Raw genomic sequence first — 19341 nt, forward strand, 5'->3', positions numbered from 1 at the left:
ATGTCGTATCCGATAGATCCCAAGTCATGATGCTGTCTCAAACAGATCCTGCATCAAAGTATTTTATTTAGCTAAATTCCTTTGAATTAAATAGCTAAATAAAATCCCCCACACTAGTTAGGGAAACCCTAATCAAAGTAATCAACCTAATTCAATAATCCAATTAGGTTTAACTGAATCCACAATTCCTTCACTTCAATCCCACCCTCATTCCACCATATGAAAATCAACATTTTAGTAAACACACCTAACCTAGTACAGATTTGGTTCCAACAAATCCATTCAACTACTACCACAGTTACTTCAACAATTAAGCATTCAAAAATCTGTAAATTTCTCAATGCTAATACCCTCATCTCTTCCTCTTCAGTAGCTAGCAAGTGTCCTGGATCGGTAAAGCCAGCAACAAGCTATTGACGCTATGGTGATGCTGTGGTAGCCAGAACCAAACTAGGTCACTGCCAATCAATCAACACTACTAATGCATCAACTGCCCAAGTCTAATACCAGATTTAAATCACTTACCTGAGGGAACCGAGAGAAAAAGAAGAACCGGTGAAACCAAGCTAGGGTAGAGGGCCAAGGTAGCTCGGCGTCGGAGATCAAGCTCGCAGCTGTCGGCGTCGGAGCTCTATGGTCGGCGGCGCTGAAGAGGGGCGTCACTAGGAAACTAGGGCACGACTAAGAGGGAACTAGTTGGTGCTGGTAAGATCGGGGCTGTGGAAGTCGAGGAATGTGGCCTCAGCGTCGACATCACCGATCTAGTCCCTCCAAAGGAAGTGATGAATCCGCACTAGCGAAATCACTGGACAGGAGGGCAGATCGGGTGTTGCTTGATTCGAGGAGGTCGAGAGAAAGAGTCGGAGAAGAAGAATCGGGAGGAAAGAAACTTGGCCAGCGGTTTTGTACGTGTTCGAGAAGAGGAAACGAAGAGGGACGACACCGTTGGGTTGGGGAGGAGAAGGGCTTGGGAGAGGTGGCGGTGCCTTGGCATCGCGATAGAGAGAGGACGTCGGGAGTTTAGGGGATGGCGCGGTGAGGATTAGGGCACGAGTTGGGGAAAAGGAGAAGAATCAGGATTTAAGAGAAAGATTAATAAACTTAAGTTTGATTTAATTAAACTCTATGTTGATTTCTCAATTAACTTCCAACTAAATGGGTATTCTATACCGACTTTCTCAATCCCATATATGCATCCCCTCCAAATACGTCATACGAGCTCCAATTAAATCCCATAAAATTTTTAAAAATTCTAAAAATTTCAATAAGATTATTTTCTCAAATAACCTTATTATTTAATTATTATTTTATTATCGTATTTTCCACACCTAAACCACCGTTCATCTGACTATATATCGAAAAGACATAAATATTCTTTACATATAATTAATATATTAGCTAGTGTTTAAATGCAGTGAACTTAATTAAGATGATAAAAGAGAGTTTAACTTGAGTTAATCAATCCAAAGCTTGACGTTTCCTTCCTCAAGAATACTGTTGGTGCGTAAAGAAAAAAAGGAGACGACTTAACCACGGAGATGACAAACACGTGTATAGTTGTAATTAAGATTCCAAATTGTCCACTTGTTTTTTGACATCAATTCATGATTAAAGAGTGATTTATATCTTCAAGCAATGCCACTCTCGCTCATCTATAATCATCCATAAATAGGCGCAACACACACCACGGCCATTCCCACACCCATCCATGCATTTCAACTAATTACTTAATTAGAAGAAGATCATCACACTTGTTAGTTAGAGTAATTCCTTTGTCAAATTAAACTAAATGATGATGCCGTCCCATGCACATAAATTAGCATGCCTCATACTTTGCATTCTCTTGCTGAGCAAATTGCACCACTGCTTTGGAGAAGAAGAGGCAGCCAGCAGTGTCTTGCTCGAGGATGATCAGGCTGCAATGCCTTTGCATGACTTGCGGAGTGCTTATGCCAAATTCTATCAGCTAATTGCAGGGAGGAAAGTTCAAGCTCAAGAGGTGATCAATATCGATGCCTATGGTGCCAATTCTCAGGTATGCATGCAATTAATTAATTAGTTGTTTAGTTTTTTGGCATGCATGAACCCTAATTAATTCTGGGTATCTATCTATATATCATGCAGGGATATCTGAAGGCCTGGAACGCAGTTTGCTCTTCTTCCACTCCAGCCATTTTGACGGTTCCAGAAAAGAAGAATTATGTTCTTCAGCCGATCATCTTCTCAGGCCCTTGCAAATCTAGTGTCACTGTCATGGTGAGTTAGTTCTTCATCTCATTTAATTAATTAATTAATCAGTATTTTGCTCTAGTTAATTAGTTCCTTTATATATATAGATCAAAGGATCTGTGGAAGCTCCGGTCGATCGGTCGGTCTGGGCCGGCAAAAGATACTGGATAATGTTTCGTGGTGTCGACAACCTTTCAGTTGGAGGCGGCGGAGTGATCAACGGCAATGGCAACGTTTGGTGGCAAAACTCATGCAAGATTAAAAAGTCTTCAGTAAGATTTTTTTTATTTTTTTATTTTTTTATTTTTTTATTTTATTTTATTTTTTATCTATACGATAACAACATAACTAACTACTAATTGTTTTTTTTTCTTCAGCCTTGCGTGGGCGCACCCACCGTAAGTAAAACTTCTCATGAGGGAAATAATTAATTAATTAATTAACTAACGGTATCTAATTTGCTGTCGTATGCGTTTTGAATATTGGAAGGCGTTGACTTTTAACGGCTGCAAGAACTTGAGGGTGCAGAATCTAAGGATTCGAGATAGTCAACAAATCCACGTGTCGTTCCAGAGCTGCAGCGGCGTCGACGTATCTCATCTTTCGATCACTGCTCCAGGAACAAGTCCGAACACCGATGGGATTCACGTCACAGGAACACAGAGCATAACCATCTCCGATTCCGTCATTGCAACTGGTAATTAGTCATTTAGTTTATTCCTTAATCATCATCATCATCATCCAGAAATATTGAAAATTATGTTTGATTATATATATATATTTTTCCTTGGAATTAATTAACAAGGTGACGACTGCATATCGATCGTGAGTGGGTCTGCTAACGTGATGGCCAAAAACATAGTTTGCGGACCTGGCCATGGAATCAGGTAATTAATTCATTAATTAAGTTCAAACAAAGAATTGCTATCATAAAATTCGCATCAAATCATGTGTTTTTTCTCTAATGATCGATTAATTGAAGCATCGGAAGCCTTGGAGGTGGGAATTCCCAGGATCGCGTTTCTGATGTGACTGTGGACACTGCCCGTCTCAGTGGCACCACCAATGGAGTCCGGATCAAGACGTGGCAAGTAAGAACTAATTAATACCATAGGATTAATACCATAGGATTAATTACAAGTTAAAAAATTTAGATTATTTATCATTTTTTTGTTTGTTTGTTTCTAATCGTAGGGAGGTAGTGGATATGCAAAGAACATAGTGTTCAAGAACATAGTCATGCAAAACGTCAAGAATCCTATAATCATTGACCAGAACTACTGTGACTCGAATAAGCCATGCCATGAACAGGTTTTTTAATCTCTTGTTATATTTGGTTGCTACAGTTCAAGGCCATGCATGACTAGCTCGTAATTAATGACATTGTAGGGATCAGCTGTGGAAATAGGGAATGTGCTGTACAAGAACATAACAGGAACTAGTGCTTCAGAGGATGCTATAGCCCTGAGCTGCAGCAAGGCAACTCCATGCCATGACATAGTGTTGCAAGATATCGACTTAGGTCATTCCACAAAAAGCTCCTGTGAGAATGCAAAATGGAGCAAATTAGGAAGTGTTGTGCCTTCTCCTTGCACCAACTAGCTAGTCAGTACTAAACTGTGTGCTTAGTAGTAGTCATTAAGAGAAACAGACAGGCTAAGTCTGCTCTAAATGACTGGTAATTCATGTTTCATGTAGCCTTTATCCATTAATGAACCTATCCGTGCTTGTGTTGATATTGCATAAAAAAAGAAGAAAAATTAATTAAAAGAGCACGTGGAGCGCCATTGATCTTCATAAGTATTCATCAAGGAAGGTGAGAAGGAACTGCTTATAGAACTAATATTAACGTGGAGCATCATTGATCTTCATAACTATTAATCACGTGAATGATTTTTGTTTCACGTGTTTTTTGGTTTAAACTAAAAATAATGATTTCACTGTTTAATGCAGTCATACAAAAATAATGATCTGTTTCTTTTTGTGGAGTATGATTAGAATCCTAAAAAAGAATTCTTCACAAATTAATATATTTCTTAATCAACTAACAACATCGATTTAAACGTTAAAATATACCACCTCTTTAAATAGCAGGTCACTTATTCATTATATTAACACTTTTCTTTTATTAACACACATTTACATTTATTTTAATATTAAAATTGATTATTTAGGCTCCCACTGTCTATCATTGATTTTTTATCTTTTATATTTATATTTTATATTTATTTTTGAATTTTTAGTATCCAAGAAGAGAAAGACAAAAATAAAATCATCCCAGAAAATGCATATGAATCAATTTAATTATTTACGCCGACTCCAATTAAAAATAATTTTAAAATTCTTATTTAAGTCAACCCTGCAAACTAACCTAAAAATATAGAAACGCATCATTAATTTAGTGGTTAATTACAAAATAAATCCGCCAATGCTATTCCCACGTTAACCTTTTCGTTATCCCACGATCATTAAATATTGTATAATTCTTTTAATCATCTACTGTTAATTAAAACAAATGAAAAAAAAATCAATAGATGAAACATTAAAAATAAAACTGAGCAATCCCTTAATAATCGAACAGATTAAATCGACACCAAATAAATCAAACTTTATTTTGATAATTGTTGGGATTGTGCCACAACAAACAAAAAGAATTATCAAAAAAAAAAAAAAAAAAAAAAAAAAAAAATCGGAAGAAGAAGATGAAGAGGAATAAGGAGAAGAGAGACGAGAGGAAGATTTAGCATGGTTAATAATCCGGTCCGAAAGCTGAGTCAGACGGACCGTCGGATGAGGTAGATGAAATGTTGATGAAGTCGCGACGTCTCGGAGGGGGGTGTGCTGAGATGGCTCCCGTGTTGACCAAGTTTCCAAAAGTCCTCTGGTCAACGCTACCTGCAGCCAGCGACCGGGTTTACCCGGCCCCCGGTACCCCGATGCTCGATGCAGATCCAACGAATATATGAGTACAAGACTAAGCCATGAAATAATGAAAATGCATATGAAATATGAACGAAGAACGTACCCTGACCCAGGGGTGCCCTCGGATGGGACGCGGCTGGAATTGTCGCGACCCGGAAGAGTAGATGACTCCGATCAGGCTGGAGAGCTGGATCTGACGACGAGAAGCAGAACGCGGCATGAGCCCGAAAGACGAGCTAAAGGTCGGGAGATAATAGCGGCATGCAGGCCGGGGCACGAGATCGGCACATAAGCCGAGACCTGAAATCGGCACGCAGGCCGGGACAAGACACCGGTATGCAGACAGGGATAAGACATCGGTACGCAAACCGGGATAAGACACCAGTACGCAGACCGGGATAAGACACTGGTACGCAGAACGGGAACTGATATCGGCGCGCAGGCCGGGACACGACACACAGGCAGGATGAGCGCGTAGGTCAGAATACCGTACCCAAGCCAGATCGGCGCAAAGGCCAAAATACAATAAAACGGCACGAAGGCCAGGAACACAACGGGAACTAAATACAGTCCAATCAATGACAACAGCCACGGTGGAGGCCGCACTCGCCACCGACGACTGGGAAGGGAGAGGTAACCAGGAGGCGGCACTGTACAAGGGGAGAATGGAGGCAGCAGTCCCCTCCCCTGGGCGGCAGCGTGTAAGAGGGAGGAAGTGGAGTGTCCTGGAGGCAGTTCCGGCGAGGGGAGGAGAAAGAGAGGCGGAGTCCGCGGGGAAGAGGTGGCTGCAGCGGCATCACACGAGGAAGCGAAACGGCGGAGGCATTTGAGACCGGCTCGCGGGGGTGAGGAGAAGGGCAGTGGCCTGTCTGCCCGGCGACGGCATGGGGCGAAGGACGAAGGAAGCAGCACTGTCGTCGCCGGCGTCGAGAGGAGAAGGAAAAAAGGAGGAAGCTGGGCGGTCGTCGGGCCGGCGGCAGCGCAGCGAGGAGAAGGAAGATGGTGCTGTCGCCTTCACTGTGGGGAAGAAGAGGAGAGGGCTATCGTCGCTATGGTCGGCCCTGCGAGGAGGAAGAAGAGGAGAGGCTATCGCCGGCGTTGCGAGGGTGGTGGCGAGAGAGAGGGAGCGGCACAGTGAGGAGAGGGAGAGGAGGATAAGTGGGGGTCGGCGCCGACGAGGAGCCTCGCGTGAAGGGGCTGGCGGCGAGAGAGAAAGAGAGGGAAAGGGAGGAGAGGTAGCGGCCAGTGGTGAAGAGAAGGAGAGGAGTGGAGAAGTGGCGGCCGGCGACCTCGGCTCCGGCGACGTCGACGCGAGGTGAAGGAAGAAAACCCGCTACTGTGGCAGCGGAAAACCAACCACGAAAAACCCACCCCCTGCATGCTACAGTGCATACCCCACTTAAAGCCCTAGTTAGCGAAAAGATCTAAATACCCTCCTTCTTTCCCCTTATTTCTTCTCTACCCCCCCCCCTCCCCTATCATATCCGTATCACAAGCCTCCCCCTCAAGTCTAGTCGAAGGAGGCGCAAGTCCGATTGACTAGACCCATCCGAACAAAAAACAGAATCGCTACTGAATGCAAAGTCATATCGCAGGTCTGTCATATAACGTCGAACGAGTAGCTGTGGCAATATTAAGCATGTGACGCAAACAGAATCGAGCAAGCGACGAGAAATAATTCGAAATGCACGACAGGCAAACGATCGATCAGATGCTGAGGGAGACTGAGTGATATCGCGAAGACGCTCAGACGAGACCGAGCAGAGCGATCGAGCGATTGCTGAGTGAGGCGAAAGGCGATGGATGAGCGATGTTGAATGCACGACCAAGAAAATGTCGTCCAAATAAATCGTGACCAGGACGAGTAAAAGCCGTAAGTGCGACCGGGAACGTGTCGATCGAGCGACGATAAATCGCGACCGAGAAATAAAGTGACGAATCGACGAGCGAAGCCGTGAGCGCGACCGGGGAGGTGTCGACTGAGCCATAATAAATCGCGACCTGGCAGTAAAGAGATCAACGGACAAGCAAAAGTCGTGCTTGTGATCGAGTGAGCGCCGAACAAGCGAGTGCCGACTGAGCGAGTGCCGACCGAGCTAGTGCCGACCGAGCGACCGTAAATCACGATCTGGCCATAAAGAGAATGATGGGCATGCAAGGTCGTGAGCGTGACCTAGCGAGTGCAGACCGAGAGACAATAAATCCCGACCTAGCGAAAAAATATCGACCGGGCGATAAGGTGTCTGCCGAGCAGATCGAAAGACGATGGGCGAGCGATGTAGAGTGCACAGCCAAGAAAGTCTTTAAGCGATAGGTCGATCAGCGTAAAGCGAGTAGACGAGTGGTACCAGTGAGTGGTCAAGTAAACGGCCAAGCAACAGCGATGAGCGAAATACGAATGGCGAGCGTCGGGTAGGCAGACGAGCGGGGCGAGTTTGTCGAGCAGAGCGACAAGTAAGCGATGAGTGCCGACCGAGCAACAGCAGTGAGCGGAACGTGGGAGCTGAGTGCCGGGCAGAGCGGCAAAGCGTGCACGATGAGTGCCAAGCAGAGCGGCGAAGCGTGCATGATAAGTGTCGAGCAGAGCGGCGAGTGAAGCGAGTATGCCGAGTGTCATGTAGAGCTGCGAGTGAGTGATGAGCGCCGACCGAGAGGTCGATGGGCGTGAGAGCATGCTCACTTATAACTCGCACTGGGACGAGAGTCTGGGACAGCCGACCGAGCAGCTCGGTCGTTGGGCATGAGAGCAGAGCTCACTTATAACTCGCACTGGGGCGAGAGTCTGGGACAACCGACCGAGCAGATCGGTCGTTGGGCGTGAGAGCATGGCTCACTTATAACTCGCACTGGGGCAGGAGTCTGGGACAGCCGACCGAGCAGCTCTGTTGTTGGGCGTGAGAGAATAGCTCACTTATAACTCATACTGGGGTGAGAGTCTGGGACAGCCGACCGAGTAGCTCGGTCGTTGGGCGTGAGAGCATAGCCCACTTATAACTCACACTGGGGCGAGAGTTTGGGACAGCCGACCGAGCAGCTCGGTCGTTGGGCGTGAGAGCATAGTCTTGGTTTGAGTTTAGATGTTTGACAATAAGAAATTGATTGAAGAAGAGTCAAGTAGGTCAAGGTTGACCGGATACTTGACAGGGAAGTCCTGGTGAGTGAAGCCAGGCAGAAGGAAAACCCTAGTGAGTGAAGCTAGGTGAAAGTCCTGGTGAGTGAAGCCAGGCAGAAGGAAAACCCTAGTGAGTGAAGCTAGGTGAAAGTCCTGGTGAGTGAAGCCAGGCAGAATGAAAACCCTAGTGAGTGAAGCTAGGTGAAAGTCCTGGTGAGTGAAGCCAGGCAGAAGGAAAACCCTAGTGAGTGAAGCTAGGTGAAAGTCCTGGTGAGTGAAGCCAGGTGAAAGCCCTAGTGAGTGAAGCTAGGCAGAAGGAAAACCCTAGTGAGTGAAGCTAGGTGAAAGTCCTGGTGAGTGAAGCCAGGCAAGGGAAAATCCAGATGGATCAAGGATGATCGGACATCTGGTGTTGGGAAGTCCAAGTAGGTCAAAGGATTGACTGGATACTTGGCATGAATAGAAAAGTCTAAGTGGGTCAAAGGGATTGACCAGACACTTGGTGGGAAGTCCTAGCAGGTCAAAGGAGTGACCAGATGCTAGGCATGATGTACCAACATGTCAAGGTTGACCGAATGTTGGTTTGAGAGGCTTGGAACTTGGTTTTGGGCAAAAACCAAGTGTTGGATCGATCAGTGGATCGATCCAGGAGCTAGATCGATCAATGGATCGATCCAGGCTTCTCCTAAGCGAACAGAGAGCCTCTGGATCGATCCATGGATCGATCCAGATGTTCCAATCGATCAGTGGATCGATTGGGACGCGGCTGCTTCGCGCAATAAGCGCTGGATCGATCCGTGGATCGATCCAGGCGCTTTTCCAGAGCACAGAGGCGCTCTGGATCGATCCGTGGATCGATCCAGAGCCTCCCCGATCGATTGGGAACATTCGAATCGATCGGGATCCGACCGTTGGCGTCGATAAAGGCCGCAGGCGTTCATTTCCTTCGGCATCTCTTCTCCGATTCACTCCAGATCTTCGCCAGCTCCTCCACAGCACTCTCAAAGCTCGTGATCGCCAGTTCTTGAAGGTTCTTGGAGGCTCTCCGAGTCAAGAGGCGGATCAAAGGCAAGAAGAGAAGCTAGGGTTAGGGTTTTCTGCATTCATTGTAAGCTTTGTGCTTGTATTTTGTTTCCCTTTCCTTCTTCTTGTACCGAGAGTCTTGTAGGGCTTCTCCGCCCTCGGTAGTTACCGAAAAGGAGTGTTTCATAGTGGAGGGTGCGTGCGTGGTGTGGATCCTTGGATTAGTCACCTCTTTTGGAGGTGGATACCAAGTAAAATCCTAGTGTTAGCGTGGGTGTATTTGTTTCTGTATTTTCCGCTGCATATTCTTGAAGAAACAATCAACGCCAAGCAACGCCAAGCAACGCCGAGCAACGCCAAGCACCGAGCGAACGCGACGAGCTATTCACCCCCCCCCCCTCTAGCTACTTTTGGTCCTAACAAGTGGTATCAGAGCGAGGCCGCTCTTCACCGGAATCATCGCCGGAAGGGTCAAGCATAGCAAGAAAAGCTAGAGGGGTGAAGAAGTTGGAGCAAATTCTTCAAGTTCAAGATTTTATCAAGCTCAATTTCAAGATGCAATTCCAAGATGGACTTGGATTTGACACAAGGGTGGCTCCACCATATTCATCTACAAGCTTCGATTCTTGGAAATCAAGAATCGAAAATTTTCTTATGATGGAGATAGAGCAATGGTTTGCTCTCATGGAAGGTTTTGAAGATCCCACAAATTCCAATGGCAAAGTACTCAAAACGAGCAAGTGGAGCAAAGACCAAATCCAAAGATGTGAGGCCAATGACAAAGTGACCAAGCTTTTGGTCAATTTATTGCCAAGCAACATCTTGGAACAAATTGGAGAGTTTGAAGATGCCAAGGAGCTTTGGAGCAAATTGGCAAGAATTCATGAGATCCCCTCCACTGTACCAAATCAAGGAGAATCCAAAGAGGGCGACTCATTGGATCAAGACCAAGAGGAGGACTCCGAGGTTGAGAGATGCTCAACCTCCGAAGAAGAAGTTCAAGAAGAAGCTTCATCTTCAAGGGAATGCAACGAAGGGAACAAGGAGGGAGCATACTCCTTGTTTCATATTCAAGATGATGAAGCCTCCACCTCTAGGATTGAGGGGGAGCAATCCTTGGTGACACCGGATCAAGAAGAAGGAGAAGCTTCTACATCCGGGTCAAGAGATGAAGAGATTGAAGAAGCTTCTACCTCCACGAGTCAAGAAAAATCAAATGGAGGAGAATCAAGATCGGATCAAGAGGAAGCTTCTACCTCCGGATCCAAAGGGAAAGATGCCACCCCTACAAGCAAAGGTATAAATATTTCAATTAAAAATAAAAATCATATTATATGCTTTGAGTGTAGGGAACATGGGCACTACAAGAGCAAGTGCCCTATATTGGCCAAGAAGAAGGGCCAAGTGGCACAAAAGGGCAAGGCGAAGAACAAGGAGATCATTCCCAACACAAAGAAGAGCAAGGAGCATATTATATGCTTCTCTTGCAATCAAAAGGGGCATTACCGAAGTCAATGCCCCAAGGGGAAGAAGATGGTCAAGGCTCAAGGAGGCATTCGTCAAGGGGGAGCCTCCAAGGTAAAGAAGAAGGTAACATTTATTGAGCCTACCCCTTTACATTATGGTAAAAAGCATGATAGTTCTAACTTATATCATTTTAATGCTATTTACCATGAAAATAGAAAGCATGATAGCGTTAAAGAAAAACATATAGCTTTTCATGCTAAAACCACTACACCTAAGGCTAGGAATGTAGGTAAAAGTCTAGGCAAAAACTCTAAGGATTTTAGATACAAGCCCAAGAACAAATATGCTCATGAATCAAATGAAAAATCTAAAACTAAGGACTTAGTGATAGAAAATCAAGTCTTGAGGTCAAGGCTTGATAAAATGGAAAGGACCCTAAAAAGGATGGAAAATATCCTAAAAGGGCAAAATGAGCATAGCCTAGGTCTAGGAGCACAAAGGTCATCTAATGGCCATAGAGGTTTGGGATACAAACCAAAGGCTAAGAAGGATGTGCCCTCTTACCATAGAGTTCCATATAGTTATGGAACAAACCCTAGGTCTAGTGGTCAAGCCAAGAATACTAGGGAAGTCATCCCTAAGAGTATTTTTGCAATAAATGTGACTAAGACTTCTAAGAAGTCTAAGAAAGTCACAAAGAAGGTTACAAGGGAAGCTATCCCTAGAGTTGACCTAGAAAATGTGACCAAGGCTTCTAAGAAGCCCAACAAGGTCACTAGGAAGGTATCTAGGGAAGTTATCCCTAGTGAGTACCTAGAGCATCCAAGGAGCACCAATAGGTGTTGGGTTCCTAGGAGCATCTTCTCTACCCCATAGATGGGTTAGAGAGTGTCAACTCCGATTAGAAGGGTAGTTAACCCAACTTTGAGGAAATTGACACTCAAGGAGCATTTTCAAGGTTTTAGTTAACCTTTGAAAATGAAATGGAATTATTGATTACTCCTTGAAAGAGTAAAATGTGTCTAATGGTGAAAAATTGATTTTATCTTAAAATGGCACAAATTGGGAAAACCTTGAGAAATACCAAGTTGGGATTTTGGTATTCTCTTGGAAATTTAAGGCAATCCGGGCCTTGATTTATGTAATCACTCTTGAGGAAAAATGGAATATGCCAACATTTGAGGACATGTTTATTTTCAATTGGCATACATTAAATCAAGGAAATTAGAAATGCCAATTTAGGCTTTGGCATTCTCTTGTAGCACTTTAGGGCAATCTAGGTTTAAGGTGTAAGTTTAGCTAAGACTTTAAGGATACTTAGATAGTTAATCTAGGTATATTTTATTTATGCTAAATCTTGCCATGATTGTTTGCCCATCATATGCCATGACATCATGTCTAGTTTTGCATTCATGTTTTATTATGAAAAATCCAAAAATATCATGTCATGACATTCATACATCATGTAGTAATTGTAGGACCGATGCGGCCGGCTAGAAGGGAGGGTTGAATAGCCCTGAGTAAAACACAACCCTTTCTCGGACAATTAAGCTAACACTTGAAAAAGAATAGATTAAGCAGAAAATAAAGCATAAAAACGAGGCACCGGTTTTGACTTGGTTACAACCGGGGAGGTTGTTAATCCAAGGAAGATTGTTGCACTAAAAACTCCTTCAGGCGGAGAAGCCTCATTTACAGCAGTGTAGGCACAAAAAGAAAGAAGCTAATCAAAGAAATGGAAGCACACAAGTGTTGTTTACAATTTCTGAACTGATGTAAAGCTTCTGGACCAAGGCTATATTTATAGCCTTGGTCGGGGCGCCTGGAAAGGTTCCGGGCGCCCTGGGGGGGATAAAATTTATCCCCCAACGTTCAGATCGAGATAATTCTCGATCTGGTCAACATTACTGTTCCGGGCGCCCGGAAGGGTTCCGGGCGCCCCGGATGGGTCCGGGCGCCCCGGTCCCCGAAAGTCAACATAGTTGACTTTTTCATCCGGGACCGCTTCTCTGGTTCAGTCCCGCTTCGGTCCGGTTCTTCCGCTCCGGATCCGCTCGTTTGGGTGATCTCTGCCTTCCGGAAAAGGGCTCACCCGAACCCAACTTCCGGTCTTCTCGAGCGTGCTTCCCTCCGGCTTCTCGTCCCTCGGAATTGCCGCGTGTTTCCTTCTCGTCCGCCAGCGTACTCATCCGCAGTCTTCGTCCCTCGGTCATCGACCTTCTCGCTAGCTGCGTCTCTTGCTCCCCGAGCAATCTTCCGCTCCGGCTTTCGTCCCTCGGAACCACCGCGCGCTTCCTTCTCGTCCGCCGGTGTACTCTTCCGCAGCGCCTCGTCCCTCGGACGCACAGCGTGCCGTCCTTCTCGCTAGCTGCGTCTTCCACTCGAGTACCTGTGTTCCTAAGCTCCTGCACACTTAGACACAAGGTTAAATACACAGGACCTAACTTAACTTGTTGATCACACCAAAACAACCTTGGGGTTCCAACAATCTCCCCCTTTTTGGTGTGATCAACCCAAGTTAAGCTAGGGTTAAAATATACATAAAATTGAATTAAGTAAATTAACTTAAATTGCAATTTAAGTGCAAAAAGATAGAAAAAATTAAATCTATCTACCTCCCCCTAGACTTATACTTTCCCTTCTCCCCCTTTGATCACAAAAAAATGGGGTTCCAAGAAAAATAATCTAAGGGTTAAAGACTTAGAAAAAATATTTCTAAAAAAATCTAAGTTTTTAAGAAATTTAGAAAATTTTTCTAAGTAATTAAAGCTGAGATTTCTAGTTTCAAAAAAAATTCTTAACTTAGGAAAAAATAATTTTTGAGAATATAAAATAACAAAATTCTAAATTGAAATAAAATGTTTTGAATAACCTTTTCAAGTACTAATTAATTCTTGTATTAATGCTTCATTAGTAAGTTAATTAAACATTTATTTCAATATTTTGGCTTCCAGGTCGTGGCGAGGCACTAGGCCTTCTTGGTTATTGGAGCAACAACCACTTCCTTAGACAAAGCCTCATAAAGAAATTCTTTATTTAATTTTCTCACTTAAAGCGCTAATTTTACTTTTAAAATTAATTTAAGCATGATTTAGGAACCCAATATAGGTTCCAACCTACTGGATTAACTAAAAAGTTTTAGGGACATATTTTCTAGAGATATTTTAATTTGTCCCGTGATATCTATAATACCAATTCAAATTATTGAACCTTCTAAAATTGGTTTTAGATGAGCAAGCAGAGTTTTTCAAATTTTCTACTTGAAAAATTAAATTTTGAATTTCTAATTTTAATTTTTCATTTTCTAAATTTGATTTATCTAGCATTTCTAACGGACAAGATGTAGCTAATATTGCTTTTAAATTTTTATTTTCATTTTCTAATTTACAGCAATCTTTTGTTAAAATTTTAATGAATTTAAACATTTTATTAGGAGGAAGAGATCATACCTCACTTACCTTGTCGATCTCGTTGTCGGTTTCTCCCCCTGAACTGCTGCTCTCTTCGGACGTGGCTCCCCCTTCATTGATGCTTTCGATGCTCATTTCGGAAGAGCTTGATTCGCAGTCGTCGTCTTGATGACTCGCCATTAACGCGAGCCCGGAGAACTCCTTGACTTCTGATTCCGACGACGTATCGTCCCACGTCGCTTTTAGGGCCTTGCGATTTTGGATAGGCTTCTTACCCTTGTCCTTCCCGTTGTTCTTCAGTTTAGGGCAATTGTCCTTGACGTGCCCTTCTTCATCGCAATGGTAGCAGCGGATGGTTCTTTTCTTTCTTCCCTGCGGATGGTTAGATTTCCTAGATTTACAAAAATTTTTAAATCGTCTTACCATCATTACCATTTCCTCGTCGTCGAGAGAAGATTCTGACTCAGGTTCGTCTCTCGAAGCTTTAAGGGCGACATTATTCTTGGGCTCCTTCGGACCTGCACATCTTGACTCATGCACTTCAAAAGTTGAAAATAATTCATCTAATGAAATTTTTTCTAGATTTTTTGAAATGTAAAAGGCATCTACTAGTGATGCCCATTTTGAGTTTCTAGGAAAGGAATTTAGGGCATACCTTAGCGAATCTCGGTTACTTACCTCTTCTCCGAGATTCGTAAGTCTGGTGATGAGTTCCTGAATCCTCGAGTGTAGATGTGCAATTGTTTCACCTTCTTCAAATCGGAGGTTTGTAAGCTGGTTACGAAGTAAATCCCGTCTTGCAAGTTTGGCTTCGGATGTTCCTTCGTGTAACTCAAGGAATTTATCCCAAAGCTCCTTTGCCGAGTTGTAGGTACCAACTCGATTGACTTCTTGTGTTGGAAGTACACTTAGCAGATGAAATTCTGCTTTCTTGTTTGCCACGTGGTCAGCCTGCTCCTTCTTTGACCATTGATTTCTTGCTTTGCCCTCTGGTGCTTCATAGCCAAATTCCATTGTTAGTAATAAATCATAATCTGTTTCAAGAAATACCTCCATTCGCTTTTTCCAGCTAGCGAAGTCCCCTTCGAATTTTGGTGCGTGGATGTTGGATCCGGCCATCTTGTTGCTTCGTTCGGCGGTTAGTCCTCCTGAAGCGCCTCGGCTCTGATACCACTTGTAGGACCGATGCGGCCGGCTAGAAGGGGGGGGTTGAATAGCCCTGAGTAAAACACAACCCTTTCTCGGACAATTAAGCTAACACTTGAAAAAGAATAGATTAAGCAGAAAATAAAGCATAAAAACGAGGCACCGGTTTTGACTTGGTTACAACCGGGGAGGTTGTTAATCCAAGGAAGATTGTTGCACTAAAAACTCCTTCAGGCGGAGAAGCCTCGTTTACAGCAGTGTAGGCACAAAAAGAAAGAAGCTAATCAAAGAAATGGAAGCACACAAGTGTTGTTTACAATTTCTGAACTGATGTAAAGCTTCTGGACCAAGGCTGTATTTATAGCCTTGGTCGGAGCGCCTGGAAAGGTTCCGGGCGCCCTGGGGGGGATAAAATTTATCCCCCAACGTTCAGATCGAGATAATTCTCGATCTGGTCAACATTACTGTTCCGGGCGCCCGGAAGGGTTCCGGGCGCCCCGGATGGGTCCGGGCGCCCCGGACCCCGAAAGTCAACATAGTTGACTTTTTCATCCGGGACCGCTTCTCTGGTTCAGTCCCGCTTCGGTTCGATTCTTCCGCTCCGGATCCGCTCGTTTGGGTGATCTCTGCCTTCCGGAAAAGGGTTCACCCGAATCCAACTTCCGGTCTTCTCGAGCGTGCTTCCCTCCGGCTTCTCGTCCCTCGGAATTGCCGCGTGTTTCCTTCTCGTCCGCCAGCGTACTCATCCGCAGTCTTCGTCCCTCGGTCGTCGACCTTCTCGCTAGCTGCGTCTCTTGCTCCCCGAGCAATCTTCCACTCCGGCTTTCGTCCCTCGGAACCACCGCGCGCTTCCTTCTCGTCCGCCGGTGTACTCTTCCGCAGCGCCTCGTCCCTCGGACGCACAGCGTGCCGTCCTTCTCGCTAGCTGCGTCTTCCACTCGAGTACCTGTGTTCCTAAGCTCCTGCACACTTAGACACAAGGTTAAATACACAGGACCTAACTTAACTTGTTGATCACACCAAAACAACCTTGGGGTTCCAACAGTAATAGGATATTTTCTTTTGAAAATTATTTTCTTTTGATGTATGCCATAACATTATCACGCATTAAGTTTAATTCCTTGTAATTAAGGACAAATGGCATTTAACAACACTTATTAACGAGTGACATCCTAGGTGGATGTCTAATATTTCTAAAATGCCTAGATAAATATGCATGATCCCTAGATTAGGGCAAAAACCAAAATCTACATCTCACAAAGACTATAAGGTGACTTGTATGTGTTTTGTCCACAATAGATACAAGTGAGATGTTAGGATGATGAACAAAACTCAACATGTTGATTTAGTGCATTCTTCTGAGTTTTAGGTTCATCAAAACACATAGTTATGTGTTTTCCCATCATTGGGAAAGCTAATGTACAAGTCATGTGCATTATGCCCAAGGAACATGATGGGATATTGGTTTTGAAAATGTTTTTAAAATATTTTTGGAAAACCTTGGTGAAGGCTATCTTTTGATAGTAATCACCATTGAATAGTTAGACACAAACTTGAAGAAAAACACTAAAGTTTTTGCAAGTTTTCAAGTTTGTGTCAATCTTTGAAAATATGATGTATTTTCATAGAAAGCTATTTTTCCATAATTAAGTATGCCCTAAATAATGTCTACACGAAATTTCATAATTTTTGGATTTTTGTAGAATTTTCTAGGGGTTTCTGAAGTTGACTGAAATGGAATTTCAGCAACTATCAGAGCTCCGATCGATCCATGGATCGATTGGAGTGCCCGAATCGATCCGTGGATCGATTCAGAAGGCAAGTCTCCCGCGAGCAGAAGCTCGCTAGATCGATCAGCCGATCGATCCAGGTAGTCTGAATCGATCAGTGGATCGATTCAGAAAGGTTCAATCGATTGGAACCCAACTCCAATCGATCCAAGTTGCTGATTTTGGCTGGGAAGGCTTGATTTCAGCATCCTTGAACCTCTTTGAGTCTAGGTAACCATTCCAAACCCCTAAAATACATTTGTATACATACAAAGGGTGTTTTCATGTGAAACCAAGGATGGATTGGTTAAGGAAGGCTTCATTGAAGTTTAAGTTGAGGTTTGTTTCAAATTTTGAGTATTTGAACCTCAAAACTTCTAAATTTGGGTTTCCTAAAGGTTTTAGGGATTCCAAGTCATTGTTGGTGCAATGACAGAAGTCACCACCATGTCTTTAGGGGGAGGGACTCTTTAAAGACATGAAAAATTACTTTTCATGAATCTTGGAAGGTGGTTAACCTTCTTTAAAGAAAATGCTCATGTATGAGCTTTTGAACTTGAAATGGGGAGTGGATATCCTCATTATTTCAAGTGGGAACTCAAGTGGTTAGATAATGCTCAAGGTTGGGTATTTGTCTACATTGAGGGAGAAGTTAAGGATAAATGAAGGGTATGGGACCTTCATTATCGTGTTGATCACAACGAGTGATGTTGTGAACAATGATGAGTAACTCTTCAGGGGGAGAGTCGTCAACAAATGGATTTGTTGATGTGTACCCAAAATTGGGGCATGGGTTGATGTGTGCCCAAAGATGGGTTGATGTGTGCCAATAGGGGGAGAATGAAAGGACCTATGAACGGGTGTAAGTTAGGCTTTCATTACCTAGAGGGAGTGTGCCCTCGTAGGGGAGAATGAAGAGCTTAATTTATATGTTCATTACCTAGTGGCATGAAGATTGAGGCTATAGGATTAGCCTAACTTACATGTGGTATTGTAAGTGTTATTGTGGTATTGTCAAACATCAAAAGGGAGATTGTTGGTGCAATATCCCTCAAGGTTGACCTGGATGACCAAGCGAGTCTTGGTTTGAGTTTAGATGTTTGACAACAAGAAATTGATTGAAGAAGAGTCAAGTAGGTCAAGGTTGACCTGACACTTGACAGGGAAGACCTGGTGAGTGAAGTCGGTAAGGAAAACCCTAGTGAGTGAAGCTAGGTGAAAGTCCCGTGAGTGAAGCCGGAAGGAAAACCCTAGTGAGTGAAGCTGGGTGAAAGTCCCGTGAGTGAAGCTAGGTGAAAGTCCCGTGAGTGAAGCCGGTGAAAGCCCTAGTGAGTGAAGCTAGGCGGAAGGAAAACCCTAGTGAGTGAAGCTAGGTGAAAGTCCCGTGAGTGAAGCCGGGCAGGAAAATCCAGATGGATCAAGGATGATGGACATCCGGTGTTGGGAAGTCCAAGTAGGTCAAAGGATTGATGGATACTTGGCATGAATAGAAAAGTCTAAGTGGGTCAAAGGGATTGACCGACACTTGGTGGGAAGTCCTAGCAGGTTCAAGGAGTGACCGGATGCTAGGCATGATGTACCAACAGGTCAAGGTTGACCGGATGTTGGTTTGAGAGGCTTGGAACTTGGTTTTGGGCAAAAACCAAGTGTTGGATCGATCAGTGGATCGATCCAGGAGCTGGATCGATCAGTGGATCGATCCAGGCTTCTCCTAAGCGAACAGAGAGCCTCTGGATCGATCCGTGGATCGATCCAGATGTTCCAATCGATCAGTGGATCGATTGGGACGCGGCTGCTTCGCGCGATAAGCGCTGGATCGATCCGTGGATCGATCCAGGCGCTTTTCCAGAGCACAGAGGCGCTCTGGATCGATCCGTGGATCGATCCAAAGCCTCCCCGATCGATTGGGAACATTCGAATCGATCGGGATCCGACCGTTGGCGTCGATAAAGGCCGCAGGCGTTCATTTCCTTCGGCATCTCTTCTCCGATTCACTCCAGATCTTCGCCAGCTCCTCCACAGCACTCTTAAAGCTCGTGATCGCCAGTTCTTGAAGGTTCTTGGAGGCTCTCCGAGTCAAGAGGCGGATCAAAGGCAAGAAGAGAAGCTAGGGTTAGGGTTTTCTGCATTCATTGTAAGCTTTGTGCTTGTATTTTGTTTCCCTTTCCTTCTTCTTGTACCGAGAGTCTTGTAGGGCTTCTCTGCCCTCGGTAGTTACCGAAAAGGAGTGTTTCATAGTGGAGGGTGCGTGCGTGGTGTGGAT

The 19341-nt window shown here is 44.3% G+C and overlaps 2 protein-coding genes across 2 annotated transcripts; both read left to right on the top strand.

The window, feature by feature from the left end:
* Positions 1–1722: 1722 nt before the first annotated feature.
* On the top strand, positions 1723–3949 carry LOC122009501 (polygalacturonase-like). Its single transcript, XM_042565684.1, has 9 exons — positions 1723–2035; positions 2125–2256; positions 2337–2501; positions 2607–2627; positions 2719–2926; positions 3035–3116; positions 3212–3320; positions 3424–3540; positions 3619–3949. Exons 1-9 carry the CDS (start codon positions 1790–1792, stop codon positions 3829–3831), a joined length of 1293 nt encoding a protein of 430 aa, XP_042421618.1. The 5' UTR covers positions 1723–1789; the 3' UTR covers positions 3832–3949.
* Positions 3950–6035: 2086 nt separating this feature from the next.
* On the top strand, positions 6036–6470 carry LOC122002123 (octapeptide-repeat protein T2-like). Its single transcript, XM_042557192.1, has one exon. The coding sequence runs from the start codon at positions 6036–6038 to the stop codon at positions 6468–6470; it is 435 nt and encodes a 144-aa protein (XP_042413126.1).
* The last annotated feature ends 12871 nt before the right edge of the window (positions 6471–19341 follow it).

The sequence above is a fragment of the Zingiber officinale genome, chromosome 1A (genome assembly GCF_018446385.1).
Source record: "Zingiber officinale cultivar Zhangliang chromosome 1A, Zo_v1.1, whole genome shotgun sequence".
Lineage (NCBI taxonomy): Eukaryota > Viridiplantae > Streptophyta > Magnoliopsida > Zingiberales > Zingiberaceae > Zingiber > Zingiber officinale.

Bases quoted from the DNA above. Each gene is read 5' to 3' on its own strand.
- LOC122009501 (XM_042565684.1), top strand. From the start codon at position 1,790: ATGATGATGCCGTCCCATGCACATAAATTAGCATGCCTCATACTTTGC. The intron at 2,502-2,606 runs GTAAGATTTTTT...TTTTTTCTTCAG, and splicing joins GCAAGATTAAAAAGTCTTCA to CCTTGCGTGGGCGCACCCAC. The intron at 3,541-3,618 runs GTTTTTTAATCT...ATGACATTGTAG, and splicing joins ATAAGCCATGCCATGAACAG to GGATCAGCTGTGGAAATAGG.
- LOC122002123 (XM_042557192.1), top strand. From the start codon at position 6,036: ATGGGGCGAAGGACGAAGGAAGCAGCACTGTCGTCGCCGGCGTCGAGA.